The 16,585-nt window shown below is 41.0% G+C and overlaps 1 protein-coding gene across 1 annotated transcript in view; it reads left to right on the forward strand.

Moving 5' to 3' along the window:
• CD163 (CD163 molecule) overlaps window positions 1–14,853 on the forward strand; it is a 30,041-nt gene extending 15,188 nt beyond the window's left edge. The window contains exons 7-17 of the mRNA XM_086714165.1: window positions 4,034–4,371; window positions 4,447–4,753; window positions 5,354–5,446; window positions 5,529–5,843; window positions 6,889–7,206; window positions 7,910–8,218; window positions 8,578–8,613; window positions 8,815–8,922; window positions 10,194–10,289; window positions 11,154–11,288; window positions 14,643–14,853. Coding sequence (XP_086570291.1) covers window positions 4,034–4,371; window positions 4,447–4,753; window positions 5,354–5,446; window positions 5,529–5,843; window positions 6,889–7,206; window positions 7,910–8,218; window positions 8,578–8,613; window positions 8,815–8,922; window positions 10,194–10,289; window positions 11,154–11,230 — 1,997 coding nt within the window. The 3' untranslated portion in view covers window positions 11,231–11,288; window positions 14,643–14,853. The remainder of the gene's footprint in view (window positions 1–4,033; window positions 4,372–4,446; window positions 4,754–5,353; window positions 5,447–5,528; window positions 5,844–6,888; window positions 7,207–7,909; window positions 8,219–8,577; window positions 8,614–8,814; window positions 8,923–10,193; window positions 10,290–11,153; window positions 11,289–14,642) is intronic.
• Window positions 14,854–16,585: the final 1,732 nt, after the last annotated feature.

The following is a 16,585-nucleotide window of genomic DNA, read 5'->3' on the forward strand; positions in this document are numbered from 1 at the left end:
AACAGGGTAGGAAGACTAGATAGATAAAGCAACAATTTATCTCTGATGCACAGTTTAGCAAAGCAGTCACAAACAGGTCTAGGAAATTTTGCTATAAAACTACTTTGAATCCTAAACATTTTGTCTGCGACAGCGGTTTGTGTGCTATAGTTTCCTAAAGTTTGAGAAATAGTTTTGATACTAGAGTGATTTAAACTTCTTCAGAGTCTGAAAAGGAAAAAATGATAAAAATGTATTAATGCTTCTTAAAATCATATTGTGCATTTACCTATTATCACACAAAAGGAAGTATTTCTAACAAATTCTTTCTTATATTTGTTCTATGTGTCTTCATTTGAATACAGATTCAGTTACTTATGCCAGGGGAAAGTTTAAATTATTGATCAAAGGAGCTAAATCCAGGCACAGAAATCCAATTTACGGCTTTTATGTTAAAATGCAATCACAAGTTCAGCAGATAAGAAATCTCTTAAAGGAGTAAATCTTGACTATTCTAACCTTGTATGCAGATAAATAATATAAGGAAGCCAACTCATGGTGTAGATCAATGTGTTACTATCAGATTTATGGGGGAAAAAAAGCTAGAATGGAATCTCCAAGTCATTTCAGCATGGGAGAATTTCCCTTTGTCCAGAATTCAAAATTTTAGGAAAAAGGAAAAGAGGATATTTAAAGAAGGGACTTGCTTAGCAAGTTTTCGCCACGAAAGAGAAAATTGTTTCGTTTCATGTTTTGGTTGGTTTTTGCATTGGTCGTTATTTTATTTTGTTCGAGACGGATCCAGGTGAGAGAGAAAGAGGTTATAAGAAAGCTGAATTTGGCTCAATCTAGGAAACTGATTTTATTTAAAGGTTTAGGTCTGTCCAAAAGTGGGATGGGATCAGATGAATACCAGCTAATGATACCTTAGAGGAATTTCATGCTCAGATAATGATTTAACAAGAGGAAATTAAGGACTCAGCTCCAGAGTCTCTCATTATTTGTGGCGTAGAAGGACTATTTGCTTTATACTTGGGAACTGCGTTTAGAAAGCAACATGTTCTTCCACTCACATTAAGATAGAAACTCGCCTTGTACAGATTTAATGGATAAGTGGTGAAGTTTTAACATGTTGGGGTGTTTTATACTGCCACAATACAGAATATAGTCAGATCTGAAACATTTTAGGAAATTGGCAAGTGCTGATAGGATATCTGTGTCACACTGAGAGTGATGTCAAGGGGTCACAAGAATGAGTGATCTTTGACAGCAGGCATTTCTAAAAGAAGTATGCTCTTTAGAAGGTCCAATTTCAAATACACTTCCTTTCTTTAAAAAATAAATTAAGGGGCGCCCGGGTGGCTCAGTTGGTTAAGCGGCCGACTTCGGCTCAGGTCATGATCTCGCGGTCAGTGAGTTCAAGCCCCGCGTCGGGCTCTGTGCTGACAGCTCAGAGCCTGGAGCCTGTTTCGGATTCTGTGTCTCCCTCTCTCTCTGACCCTCCCCCGTTCATGCTCTGTCTCTCTCTGTCTCAAAAATAAACGTTAAAAAAATTTTTTTAAAAAATAAAAAAAATAAAGGGAATAGTTTGTATCTCCCAAATAATTTGAATCGGTTTCGAGTGTGCCAAAAGAAACTCCTACCTTGATGATTGGATTCCTCAACTTGGCAAAGAGAATCCTTAAAGCCTGAGCTCCATTTCTTTAGCTTAATTTCTGGTGTATATTTTCTTTACGTTTTTCAATCCCACTCATACTGAATTATTCATAATTCCTCAATTACACCATGCTGTTTCATGACTGTATCCTTTAGATGCAGATTCACACACTGTTTACTTGTTAAATTCCATATCTTCTTATTTCAAAACTCAGTTCTGACTTATGGCACTGTCTGTAGTTTTCGTACCAATCCCCAAACAGAGCTGGTGACACCTTCATTTGCTAGTTTTGTACTAACATATATTTTTAGTTTTGGACCCATCATTCTATGAACATGTATACGTATATCTTCTGCTAAACTGTGTGTTCTTGGGGGCGAGGGCGATCGGTAAGAAACTGAGCAACCTTGAAAAGAAGTAGCTTTTTCCCAGGTACATAGGTTGGGAAATATGGACGGAGAAGTTTCTGCAGAGGCACAGAAGCGTGGCATGACCAGGCTTCTTTAAGGCTGGGCCAACAGGTATGATTGATAGAGTAATAGATATGAAAGCCTTCAAGGTGACATCATAAAGCATTTTAAAGTTTGCGAAGAAATTGGTATTTATCATCTCTCTTTAATTTTAACAGATGGCTGCCATTAGGGAATCTCCCAAAGCTCTCTGTACTTCCATTCCCTCAAAAGAAAAGTGATTAGTAATTAATGCTACTTACTTCGCAGGAATTACCCAGTGAGTGATCAACACGTGTTAACTGCTGTGGTTATGATTAGTAGTAGTAGATAGTAACAGTATTTATTCGCACTGACAGACTGAACTGTGACCGACAGTTTTGGCCACACAAATGCCTAAAACATTGTACATTGTAGGCACTTAACACTATTTGTTGAAAGGATAAACTGTTGTAGAAGTAGCAAAGAAACATTGTCTCGAAGACAAAGAAATCATGTGAAAATACTTGAAATGTTATAACGCATCTGTGATCGTGCCATAAATGTATTAGAAAGAGGGCTCGGAAGAAGGAGATTATTCAGGAAGCCATTGCAAAGGTCTACGTGACATGGTAACAAATTATGTTAAAGTAGTAGCAACAGATGTGGAGGACTGACAGACCTCAATGATTTTCCACGTGTGCAGCATACCGTGAGGGTCCATATTCTAGGCTCTGGAACATACTGCCTGGATCAAATCCTGGCCTTTCACTAACTCCTTACGTGACTGTCGCAAATTACTACACGTCTCTGTTTCAGTTACGTTGTTTGTAAAATTGGGATGATATTAATAATTATCCCCTTAGGGATTAATCCTTAAGGATTATACGGAGTGGTGTTTGTTCAGTACTTAGTAAAGTGCTACATAGAAAGGCTCTCGTTTAATGTTCAGTACTATGACTGTGACCATTGTTTATGAGATAAATTAGATAAAGAAGTGGTTGGATTTTAGGTGATGCTCTCTTTTTTTTTTTTTTAAGTGTATTTATTTATTTTGAAAGAGAGAGAGAGTGAGCAGGGAGGGGCAGAGAGAGAGGGAGACAGAGAATTCCAAGTAGGCTCAACACTGGGCTTAAGCTCATGAACCATGAGATCGTGACCTGAGCCAAAATCAACAGTCAGACACTTAACCAACTGAGCCACCCAGGTGCCCCTTCAAGTGATTTTAATTTGGTTTGGATTGCATTAATTGAGCAAAGAATACTTACTGTGTTCCTGTCAGTGCAATAATTCACTCACTTTTGAACCCATCATGTTCTGATGTCCAAGAAGATATGTTTATGAACATAAATTTAAAGAGAAACATACGGATGAAAACATATGTATGGGCAGTTAAGGGAAGGTGAGAGAATCGAGGATAGAACCTTGGTCAGGGAAAGCGTGAAAGGTTCTCATAAAGCAGGTCAGGCAGGAAAGAAAACAGGAGAAAGGAGCATGTCATGTGTCAAGTGTAACATATAGCAAAGGGAAGAAGAAATCCCAGGATCAGTTTGAAAACAGGAAGTATATTGCAACACTTTACATAGAACCATTCAGGGAGATCAGGCCACCACCAGACTGCAGTGGGTAGAGAACTGAGTATAGGGCTAAATAATACAAAAAGAAGATACACAGTATCTATGGTCTTTGGTGTTATGAATAATGTCTATAAAATATTGAAAGGAAAGAGCTATCATGCTTCTGGGAATGGTTGATTCCAAGAGACAAAGTTCTAAAAATTCTCTCAGGTACATTGGTCCAATGAGGAATGGGGAGATCTAGAATTCACTATGCCCAACTATAGGCAGAACAGCCAAGGGGGACAAGTATGGTAAAATCATTAAACACCCTGGCCTCCCTTTTCTAACCCCATCATGAAGGAAAATCTGGGAGTGATGTCATTTCTCACTGAAATACTATTATTTTTCAGCCCACAGGGAACCCAGACTAGTTGGAGGGGATATTCCCTGCTCCGGACGTGTTGAGGTGAAACATGGCGACACATGGGGCACCGTCTGCGATTCTGACTTCTCTCTGGAAGCTGCCAGTGTGCTGTGCAGAGAATTACAATGTGGAACAGTCACCTCAATCTTAGGGGGAGCTCACTTTGGAGAAGGCAACGGACAGATCTGGGCTGAAGAATTCCAGTGTGAGGGACACGAGTCCCATCTTTCACTCTGCTCAGTAGCCTCCCGTCCAGATGGGACTTGCGGCCACAGCAGGGATGTTGGAGTCGTCTGCTCGAGTGAGACCCAGAGGACATGTTCAGTTTGTTCCCATACTGCCAAGAGGGTGGGATGAGGTCATCACAGACATCTTTTTAAAAGTCCCGTCTCCTTCCAGGATACCCGCTTGGTGAATGGCAAGTCCCCATGTGAGGGAAGAGTGGAGCTCAAGATACTTGGGACCTGGGGATCCCTCTGCAACTCTCACTGGGACATGGAAGATGCCCACGTTTTTTGCCAGCAGCTCAAATGTGGAGTTGCCCTTTCTACCCCAAGAGGAGCACAGTTTGGGAAAGGAAGTGGTCAGATCTGGCGGCACATGTTTCACTGCACCGGGACCGAGCAGCACATGGGAGATTGTCCGGTAACTGCTCTGGGTGCAGCGCTCTGTTCTGCTGGACAAGTGGCCTCTGTAATCTGCTCAGGTAAGAGGATGGACAGCTGGTGACGAGCTTTTCCCGTGGTGGCGTGCCTTAGAGGCAGGTGTACCTGCAGGGGAAAAGGACAAAAATAACAGGGCATGATCTATTTCAAAGGATCATGAGAAGTGTGCCAGAATATTAATCTCCTGTGTCTTTTAAAAAATATATTTTTTATGTTTTTATTTTATTTTTGAGAGAGAGAGAGAGAGAGATCACGAGCAGGGAAGGGGCAGGGAGAGAGGGAGACACAGAATCGGAAGCAGGCTCCAGGCTCTGAGCTGTCGGCTCAGAGCCCGACGTGGGGCTCAAACTCACAGAGGGCGAGATCATGACCTGAGCGGAAGTCAGACGCTTAACCGACTGAGCCACCCAGGTGCCTCTCTCCTGTGTCTTTTTAGAAAGAAAGTAAACCTAATTTTCACAGACCTCATCATTACCCAGCGCTTACCATGTGCTGGCTTTTTCAAAGCACCTGATTCATCCCCCCCCCCCCCCCCCCCCGCCGGTTGGCCCACCACCTTCCTGTTTGTTCTCAGCTCATCTGTCCCCTCCCTTCCTTACCCTTTTTGTATCTTGTATAACTGAGCAGTTTGGTGTTTGCAGGAAATCAGAGTCAGACACTATCCCCGTGCAATTCATCATCTCCGGACCCAACGAGACCTACCATTCCAGACCCCAGTGCTGTTGCTTGCATAGGTGAGAATCAGTGACCAAGCTATAAAAAATGATCTCAATCCTTAAGAATGTGTTTTATTAATACTTTATTTTCCCTTTCCAGGGAGCGGTCAACTTCGCCTGGCAAATGGAAGCGGTCGCTGTGCTGGGAGAATAGAGATCTACCACCAGGGCTCCTGGGGCACAATCTGTGATGACAGCTGGGACCTGAGTGACGCCCACGTGGTGTGCAAGCAGCTGGGCTGCGGAGTGGCCATTAACGCAACTGGCTCTGCTCATTTTGGGGAAGGAACGGGGCCCATCTTGCTGGACGAGGTGAACTGTAATGGAAAAGAAACTCATATTTGGCAATGTCGTTCACACGGCTGGGGACACCATAACTGCAGGCATAAGGAAGATGCAGGGGTTATCTGCTCGGGTGAGTTCTGCACATAAGCTCTGGTCACAATTACATAAGAAAGGACAGGGGGTGGGTGGGGGAGCAAAGTGTAGTGAGGGATATTAATCTGAGGGAATCCTGAAAAGCAGGTTCAGAGGCAAGGTAGTATAACCTCAGAAGCAAAAAATACAGAAATAAGCTTGCCCATCATGAACATGACCCCAAAACTATTATCGAGAAGCTCTTTTATAAGTATATGTGGAGCTTCCTATCACTGTCTAAAGAAATCGATTAAAAGGGACAGGAAGAAATACACCCAGCACTCCGTTCTACAGAGCAAAAGATAATTATTATACCCAAGTAATTTTTCATGATAGCCAAATGAACTTTACTTGTCACAGGAGCAAAAATTATCATAAGAGGCCACTGCCTTTATTGCATATACATGGCGAGCTTTAGAAACTACTGTGAAGCAGAAAAACGGTGTCCGTTGTAATGTATTGGGGAAAACAAAACTATGACTCACTTAGGGAAGTGAAAAGTCCTATACGCGTTTAATGACATAACCTGGTAGAGGACATACACAGCCGACTGTGAAGAGTCAGAAAAGGAAATATTTCATTTCAGGGTCATGTACACAACATCGGCTGTAGTGCCTGAGTGTCTCCCTAAAATTTGCCAAGAGAGCTGCAAAAAGAAGGCTAATGAAATAAAGTCTTCGGGCTAACATTGCAGTCATTTAGGGAGAAGAATCCAAACTGTGTAACGGATAGAGACGTCTCTGAGCTCTTGATTAAGACTGAGAAATCAATTTCGAATCGTCGGAGGCATTCTAAAGAGTTCCTTAAGTACAAAACTCCATACTAGAAACACCGTAAGCCGTATACCTAACTATACTGTATTTAGTCTAGAAAATACTGTATTTTACCAAAATCGACTGAAGCATCCAGAAGTTACAAAAGAATTACTGGTAGTTGACATTTCATACCTATTTTTAAAGCCGTGCTCGCCTTAGAGTAAAGGGAGGGAGTCCTCTGAGCCTTCAGAGAAAACGGGAAACTACTAACTCTGTGTTTCACCCCAGAGTTCATGTCTCTGAGACTGACGGATGAAACCAGCAGAGACCCCTGTGCGGGGCGTCTGGAAGTTTTCTACAATGGAGCTTGGGGCAGCGTTGGCAAGAGTAATATGTCGGCAACTACTGTGGCGGTGGTATGCAGACAACTGGGCTGTGCGGACAGAGGGACCATCAGCCCTGCATCTCTGGACACGTCGTCCAGGCACATGTGGGTGGACAACATTCAGTGTCCGAAAGGACCCGACACATTATGGCAGTGCCCGTCTTCTCCATGGAAACAGAGACCGGCCAGCCCTTCAGAGGAGACCTGGATCACGTGTGCTAGTGAGTACCCGCCAGCCTGGATGAAAACTCTATTTTCTAATTCCCACTCGCCTCTTCGGGTCTCACGAAGTAGGCCTGAATGACCTCTGGTGACAATTCTACCCGGATGGCGTAATCGGTTTCATTTCATTTGGCCGATAGGTATTCAGGATCGGGGATTATTTTTCCAAAAAGCGTGACACGCCCTGTGGTCTTCTTGAAAGTTTATTCGGTTGCTTTCTCTGAGAATGAATGAGGAGCACGGAATATGTAATTCAGTATTTGACTCGTGAACAGTCTACCTTCCCTTTCCCACTTTTCTTTCAAATATTTTCTTGCTCTACTCATGTAAGAAGGGAAGCCGTCAAAAAGACCAGTGCTGAGGTATTTTGCCATTCTCTATCTACTTAAACTGGAAGAGATTTTTTTTTTTATGTACCTGTCTCCTAAACCCTTTCTCCTTGAGAGAAATTAACATTATGCAATGTTCATTTTGTTCATTTCACATTTCCTGAGTGGCAGGCATGGAATGCACCCAGTTTGCTGATAAGACACAGAGTTTCAAAAAGGATAGGTTTTGTTAAAATATATTTTTAAATGCAGATTAAATAAGTAAAGTATTCAAATAGAGATTTAAAAAGAATTTAAAATCTCTCTTTTCGCCTGTGACCTCTTGGAAGTTTTTGTGTTCTCAGAAATGATCTGGGTGTCTCTGACTTTTCAGACAAGATAAGACTGCAGGAAGGAAGCTCTAATTGTTCCGGACGCGTGGAGCTCTGGCATGGAGGTTCCTGGGGGACGGTGTGTGATGACTCCTGGGACCTTGAAGATGCGCAGGTGGTGTGTCGACAGTTGGGCTGTGGCCCAGCTTTAGAGGCCCTAAAAGAGGCAGCATGTGGCCAGGGGACGGGGCCCATATGGCTCAATGAAGTCAAGTGCAAAGGAAATGAATCTTCCTTGTGGGATTGTCCTGCCAAAGCCTGGGGGCACAGCGACTGTGGGCACAAAGAAGATGCTGCTGTGAGGTGCTCAGGTGAGTATCTGGAGCCTGGACTAAGCGTGGAATCCCTGGCAGCAAAAAGGGGGTGGGCAGTGAAGCGCACTGTGCAAAGACTAGACGCATCAACCCAGGGAATCTAGTAGGAAGAGAATCATGATGCTTCCAATCTGAAGGAATGAAGAAAACATTTGTGGTTGTACATTGGCTTCACCAAAGGAAGAGCATGTAACTATATGTATCTCTGTACGGAAGGAATGAAAACAAGGGGACCCTGGTATTAGGTGGGAAGGAGTAATTTACTTGGTTGCCGGGCACCAAAGGCTCACATAGGAAATAGAAATATTTGTTCTACATATTACTCCCCAAAGTGAGTCTTCTCTTTTCTCCTGCAGAAATCACCGTGGCCCAGAGATCATCAACGGCTACAGGTATATCGTGGGGTTTATGAGCCTGGGTCCAATTGCCTGTGTTATTTAGAATCTTTTCTGCCAAGAGACTTTAGGTCAGAGGTAGTTCTGAGGATCTGAGGTGTACTTCGGCAATCCTGTATTTCAGAGAAGGATAGTACTAGAGATCTGGGTCCTCCAGCTAAGACACGATCGTCTCTTGTGATACTTCCTTGCCCTTAGGTCGCTCATCGCTTGTCGTATTTGGGATCCTTGGCCTCATTCTGTTGGCCTTTCTCGTTGCTCTCCTCTTGTGGATTCAGAAGCGAAGACGGCGACAGCGGCTCACAGGTATCAGCCAAATTATGGTCTTTGTCATGTCTCTATGGGATTGAAGCTTCTTGGGATAAAATACGTATTATCTCAGTATATATCCATAGTAGACACAAGGATATGCATATTAGACTCAAGTATAAAACAGCCAAAAGGATGGAATCTAGAAGGGATTTAAGCAGCTTCTCAAACAGAGGGAACAAGATTTCAGAGGAGACAGGGGTTTGGGCTGTTTGATGATTTCTGCACTCTATCTGTATGCTAATTGGGACATTCTAGAATCGATAGTTTGGGATGAATATGCTTATATGGTTTAGGAGGAATCCTTTCTTGCCCAAATACTTATTTGCTGTCACTGTGTAGTTCTTATTAATTTTACTGTTCAGTGAAGCAACGTGCTAGGCTCTGGAGATACCGACATCGATAGTCAAGTGCTTTTGTCTCCATGGCATCTCAAGTCTAGTGGAAGAGATATTCATGCAGACAAATAAGGTGCAATGTGATAGTGCACAGTAAGATGGATAAGGAAAAAAGTGGCACAGAAAAGGCAGTAATTAACTGGAGGGGCAAGGGGAGAATCGGAGGCTTCTAAGAGGCTCATTCTGAAAATCAAGTTCAAAGAACTGGGTCGGGTGCTTCATAGGGAAAGAGAAAAAATATGTACAAGGGTGGAGAAGCTTAAAGGATGGGCATATATGCTGTTTTGAGGGGAAGTAAAAGTTGGGTTGCAGGAGAGAAGCTGCCGGTAAGTCGGTAGAAGGAGGAGGAACAGAGTATGTAGTCGTGTACTCCGTGGTAAGAAGATTAATAGTCAAAGAATACTATGTGTGTGTGTGTTGGGGGGGGGAGGTGAAGTAGTCAAGCTGTTTTTCAGAAAGTTCTGTTTGATGACAGGATGTATATGAGGGGTTGAAGGAAGACCACGTTATTGACCAGGGTAGCATTTCGAAATCGTTCAGATGGAAAATGACAGGGGCTTTAGTGAGAATGGAGAGAAGAGGAGAGATTTTAGAGAGATTTTTTTTTTTAAAGCTCTGATGAGTTAGAGAAGACCACTGCCTGCCTTAGGGGAAGAAACTGGGAAGTCAGGCGATGGCAATAGGGGAGGTTTCGCCTCCTCCTATTGACTTTAATCATGGCCTTGTAAGGGAAAAGCTTGGTAGTAGAACGGATGGAAACAAGACAAGGGCATGGGTAAAGATTCAGTACGTTTGCATTGCTGCGGAAAAACACTGGTGAGGGCGACTTTTATTACGAGCTGATCCCTAACCTAGGGCCTCTGTTGTCAGTTTCCTTGAGAGGAGAGAATTCTGTCCACCAAATTCAATACCGGGAGATGAATTCTTGTCTGAAAGCTGATGATCTGGACGTGCTGACTGCCTCAGGTCTGTGGGTTCTTTGAGGGTTCTTTGAGGGTCTGTAGCCCTGGGGTTCAGACAGGCAGCTACAATTACAGTGGAGGCATTCCACTGTGCACAGCAGTGGAAAGGAATCTCAAACATGGAATAGGAAGTTATGATGCACATAAGGAAGAGAGGCAGAAATGAACAACGGATTACTCTTGGAGAACATAAGAATTGCAACCATGCGATCTGACTTAGAGATCTATGATTATGTCTGATGGAGGGACAGGGAACCATGTAAGAAGCATATTATGACTTGGACCTCATTTTCTTGAAACAGAAACTAATCTTCTAAAGGGTGGTTTCACTCGTCACGTCTCTCATAATTTCTTGCCTTCTTACCTCCTGCTGCTTTCCTTTCTCTTACTTGCTATTTATTATATTTCCCCCTAAAAGTCTGAAAGCTTAAAATTTCTGTATCTTTATCCCATAGAAGCCATCACTATTCACAGGATTACTCTGATTTCCCATTACATGATTCTTCTTTCTTTGTCCTCCAACTTCTGCTTAGCGACAGTGCATGAATTCTGTCTCTGGGCGGCAGAATTCTGCTGGGTTGGAAGAAATCTCTCCACACCCACTTTCTCTACAAACGCTCAACACCTTCTCAGTATTCCTTACCATCTGACAAGGGCCCACCTCACTTCTGCAATCCCAGGGACTTGGTATTTGCTGCAGCTGTGTCAGGAAAACATGTACAAGGCCTGGGAAAGACTTTCTGTGCCCCTTAAATCACACTTGGCTGCCTTCCTAATTGTGGGCAATGTGTTTAGATGTTCAAAGAGCTGCTAAGGCACTTGAGGGGAGGTCTGATTTATTTCCCAGTAATTATTTTCTTCCTTTCAGAAAATCCCAATGAGTCAGATGATTTTAATGATGCTGGGCTAATTTCTGTGTCTAAATCTCTTCCTGTTTCTGGATGAAAAAGAAGACCATTCTGAGGTGCACTGAAAAGGAAAATGGGAATTATAACCCAGGGAGGTGAGTGAGGAGAATGTATTCAATGTTGTTCAAAACAGGTACATTTTTTTTTGAAAGTTGAGAACTCCTCTGGTATTAGGAAAAAAGAATATATATACACATGTTTCCATATATATTAATATATATGTATATCCACTTTCAGAATATATAACAGCTCTTTACAGATGTGACTCATTTTTTTTATGTTTATTTATTTCTGAGACAGAGACAGAGCATGAGTGGGGGAGGGGCAGAGACAGAGGGAGACAGAGAATCAGAAGCAGGCTCCAGGCTCTGAGCTGTCAGCACAGAGCCTGACGCGGGGCTCGAACTCACAAACCATGAGGTCATGACCTGAGCCGAAGTCGGTCACTCAACCGACTGAGCCACCCAGGCACCCCGATGTGACTCTTGGCCAACTCTTAGTTGTATATTCTGAGCAATAACAATGGTAGATCATAGAGCTAAGGAGGAACTGTGTAAATTAGTATGAAAAAATCTTTTCAAGATATTATAAGGGTCATTTGGGGAAAAAGAAAAGACTTATGTCAACACTTGTATAATGTTATGTTATGGTAAAGGTAGTATAAGATGCCTGTAAGAATACAGAAAGTTTTCCTAAGAAAGTTTGAGATTCTGAGGAAGATGTGATACTCAAGAGAAATATCAGATGATTGAAAGATTGACAACTTTAGGGCAAGGACATAGCATGTACAAAATATGGAGGCATAAAAAAGAACCACATCTTTGGGGAACAATAAGAAGTTTTTCCTTCCAAAATATGTATTGAACAGGGGCATCTGGCTGGCTCATTCGGTAGAGCATGCAACTCTTGATCTCAGGGTTGTTAGTTTGTGCCCCACGTTCGGTGTAGAGATTACTTAAAAATAAAAATCTTTGAAAACGTATGTATCGAACGTGTTTGTGGTGACAAATGGTGTTCTGAGCACTGAAGACACATAACTAAAAGGTACTGTTGACAAAGACACGATCGTTTAATGCAAATCTTGCAGGCTACCTGAGAGAGAGGAAGTGGTGAGAATCAAAGCAGAAAGGTTGCATAGACCCCTTATTATAGGGATAATGGGCGGCTTTGCCTGCTCCTGTTAGGGAGGCAGTGAACTTTGAAAAATGAAGCTGGGGCAAGACACAATCAGGTTTACATTTTATAATTTGCTTTTCGTGCAGGAAGTGTAACAAGGGAAAAGAGTGAATAGACAAGAAATTTGTTAAGTTATACATCAAAAAGAAAAATGGTGAAATGAGATAGTGGAGAGATTTTCTATCTTTAAAAAAAAAACTATTTTGGGGGGACTATACATTTAGAAATTATATATAGCAAAAGTATGGTTTTGTTGTGGAAATAAATACAGACTGAGACACAGGATTAAAGTCGGAACTCTTAAAAGTATAAAAATGTAAAGTGTCAAATCATTTATGTACATATATACACATAGAAGCTAATAAATTATATATAGCATTAAAAGGATAAATATATATACAGTAAAACCTTGGATTGCAAGTTACTTGTTCTGCAAGTGTTCCACAAGATAAGCAAATGTTTCTAATAAGTTTTAACTTGATAAACAAGCCATGTCTTGGAATGAGTAATACGCGATGCCGAAAGTCACATGGTCACAATGAGCCAATGGTTCATGAAATTCGCTTTGATCTACGAGTGCTTTGGATTACAAGCATGTTTCCAGAACGAATTATGATTGCAAACCAAGGTGTGACTATATATATATATATATATATATATATAGTATATATAGTATACATATAGACAGAGAGAGAGAGTAGATAGATAGATCTCTCTATCTATATACATATATCTTAACAATTGTTAAAGGATAGCATGTGATAGATCACTCGGCAAAGCTATGAAAACACAACTCACACAGAATGAATTTCGAGTGACACCTAGACATTTACAAATGCTCTAGCTCACCAGTATGTCTGGGAGGTTCCAATTACAATTAACACTGAGATATCACTTTATATAAAACAGGCCAGGGGCGCCTGGCTGGCGCAGTCGGTTAAGCGTCCGACTTCAGCCAGGTCACGATCTCGCGGTCAGTGAGTCCGAGCCCCGCGTCAGGCTCTGGGCTGATGGCTCAGAGCCTGGAGCCTGTTTCCGATTCTGTGTCTTCCTCTTTCTCTGCCCCTCCCCTGTTCATGCTCTGTCTCTCTCTGTCCCAAAAATAAATAAACGTTGAAAAAAAAAATTAAAAAAAAAACAAAAAAAAAATAGGCCACCCAAAATTTAAAACAGCGCCAATATTGCTGGTGGGAATACAGAGAAAATTTTAGACACTGCTATTGGAAATGAGAGGTGTGGTAGCTTTTGCCGAAAGCAACCTAAAAAATGTCTCTTAATCATTTTTTTTTTTAATTTTTTTTTTTTAACGTTTATTTATTTTGGGGACAGAAAGAGACAGAGCATGAACGGGGGAGGGGCAGAGAGAGAGGGAGACACAGAATCGGAAACAGGCTCCAGGCTCTGAGCCATCAGCCCAGAGCCTGACACGGGGCTCGAACTCACGGACCGCGAGATCGTGACCTGGCTGAAGTCGGAGGCTCAACCGACTGCGCCACCCAGGCGCCCCGTCTCTTAATCATTTTTTAAACGCTTCATATCCTTTCATACAGAACTTCTCCCACTGAGAACTTCATCCATGCAGATAAAGCCACTAGTATGTAAGAGCTCACATATAATGATTCCTTTCCACAGCATTGTTAGTAATGGCAAAAAGCTGGAAAAAGTGAATGACAGTGACCTAGTGGCTAGAAAATTATGGTGCAGCCAGTTAAAAGGAAAAATCATCCACAAACGTGCAATATCATTCCATTTATGTGCTCATGTTATCAAATATAATTAAATATGTTTACATCTATAAGATTACATGTATGTGTATATATGTATAGAGAAACATTAAAATCTAATAACATTATTAGATTAAGACTACAAATGCCTTTTGATTTATAATCTTGAACATAGGAATATTATTCTGATGTAACGAATAATCATTAAACTACTTTTTCCTTAAAGCGTAATCACTGCTGAAGCACTGTTTCAGAATTACATGGGGATGCTTGTAAAAATGGTATTTTGGTATACATCATAGTTTTATGAAAAAGGCATCATTCTTGGGCACACTGAAGTTTGCAGATCACTGCATTTAAGTTTTCTGTTCAGGAAAGTAGCATGCTGTTTAATACATGTGAGTTTGTGTGTGTGTGTGTGTGTGTGTTTTGTGAACACACACACATGCGTGTGGTAATGGAACACATTAGATTACATTATAATGGAATTCCTTACAAGTGTGTATGAAGAGGAAAATAACAGTTTTTCCATGTATGGGTTTTGTTCAGCCTTTAAGACACCTTGATGAAGAAGACCTGAACTATTGAATAGAGCAAGAATCCCCCTCGTCCACTGAAGATTACAGTACGTTCCTGTATCTCCTCGTATCCCAGAGAAGGCTGCTGAATTTGTAAAAATTAAATTGGTGAATGTAACTATTCAAAGCTGTTTATAAGACTGTCAGAGGGATTAAATAAAAAGGAATATTGCTAATTTGAATTTGTCTTAACTTCCTGGTCTTGATTTTATGAATTTCTGAGTAGGCTTTCTGATTTTTTTAGGGGTTTGATAAATGTAACATGATGTCTTTTCATTCGAAGATGTTTTCATTTGCATATATGTTTTTTTCTAGTTTGGTTTAAATAATAATTTTCTTCTTATTACCAAATCAAAACAAATTTGTTTTTCTTTAGGTTTTTTTTCAAATTTTTATTTAAATTGTAGTTAGTTAACATATAGTGTAATATTGATTTCAGAAGTAGAATTCAGTGATTCATCATTTACACATAATTCCCTCTCTTTTTTTCCCCCTTCCCGTATGTTCATCTGTTTTGTTTCCAAAATTCCACATATGAGTGGAATCATATTCTATTTGTCTTTTTCTATTGACTTATTTCACTTAGCATAATACACTCTAGTTCCAACCACATCGTTGTAAATGGCAAGATTTCATTCCTTTTGATGGCTGAGTAATATTCCATTGTCTATGGATACCACATCTTCTTTATCCATTCATCAGTCAATTGACATTCGGGCTCTCTTCATAGTTTGGCTATTGTTAATAATGATGCTATAAACATTTGGGTGCATGTACCCCTTCAAATCAGTACTTTTGTATCATTTGGGTAAATACCTATTAGTGCAATTGCTGGGTCATAGGGTGCTTCTATTGTTAACTTTTTGAGGAAACTTTGTACTGTTTTCCAGAGTGGGTGCACCAGTTTGCATTCCCACCAGCAGTGCAAAAAGGTTCCCTTTTCTCCACATCCTTGCCAACACCTGTTGTGTCTTGTGTTGTCAATGTTAGCCATCCTGACAGTTGTGAGGTGGTACCTCACTGTGGTTTTTGATTTGCATTTCCCTGATGATGAGTGATGGTGAGCATCTTTTTACATGTCTATTGGTAATATGTACGTCTTCTTTAGAGAAATACCTGTTCTGCCCATTTTTAATTGGATTATTTGGTTTTTGAGTGTTGAATTTGATAAGTTCTTTCTAGATTATGGATTCTAACCCTTTATCAGATATGTCATTTGCAAATATCTTCTCCCATTCCATAGGCTGCTTTTTAGTTTTGTAGATTACTTCCTTCACTGTGTGGAAGATTTTTATCTTCATGACGTGCCAATAGTTCATTTTTGCTTTTGTTTCCCTTGCCTTCAGTGATGTGTCTAATAAGAAGTTGCTGTGGCCAGGGTCAAAAGGGGTGCTGCCTGTGTTCTCCTCTAGGACTTTGATGGTTTCCTGTCTTACATTTACGTCTTTCATCCATTTTGAATTTATTTTTGTGTATTGTGTGAGAAAGTGGTCCAGTTTTATTCTTCTGCATGTCGCTGTCCAGTTTTCCTAGTATCATTTACTGAAGAGACTGTCTTTTTTCCATTGGATATTCTTCCCTGCTTTTTTGAAGATGATTTGGCCATATAGTTGTGAGTCCCTATCTGGATTTTTTTTTTTTTTTTTTTTTTTTTTTTACCCTTCGTTCCGACAAGGCTAACTATCTGGATTTTCTATTCTGTTCCATTGATCTGTGTGTCTGTTTTTGTGCCAGTACCATACTGTCTTGATGACTACAGCTTTGTTATGTAGTTTGAAGTCCAGAATTGTGATGTCTCCAGCTTTGTTTTTCTTTTTCAGGATTTCTTTGGCTATTTGGGGTCTTTTGTGGTTCCATACAAATTTTGGGATTGTTTGTTTTAGCTCTGTGAAAAATTCTGGTGGTATTTTGATA

Source organism: Puma concolor, chromosome B4 (genome assembly GCF_028749965.1).
Source record: "Puma concolor isolate L17-30 chromosome B4, mPumCon1.1.hap2, whole genome shotgun sequence".
Classification (NCBI taxonomy): Eukaryota; Metazoa; Chordata; class Mammalia; order Carnivora; family Felidae; genus Puma; species Puma concolor.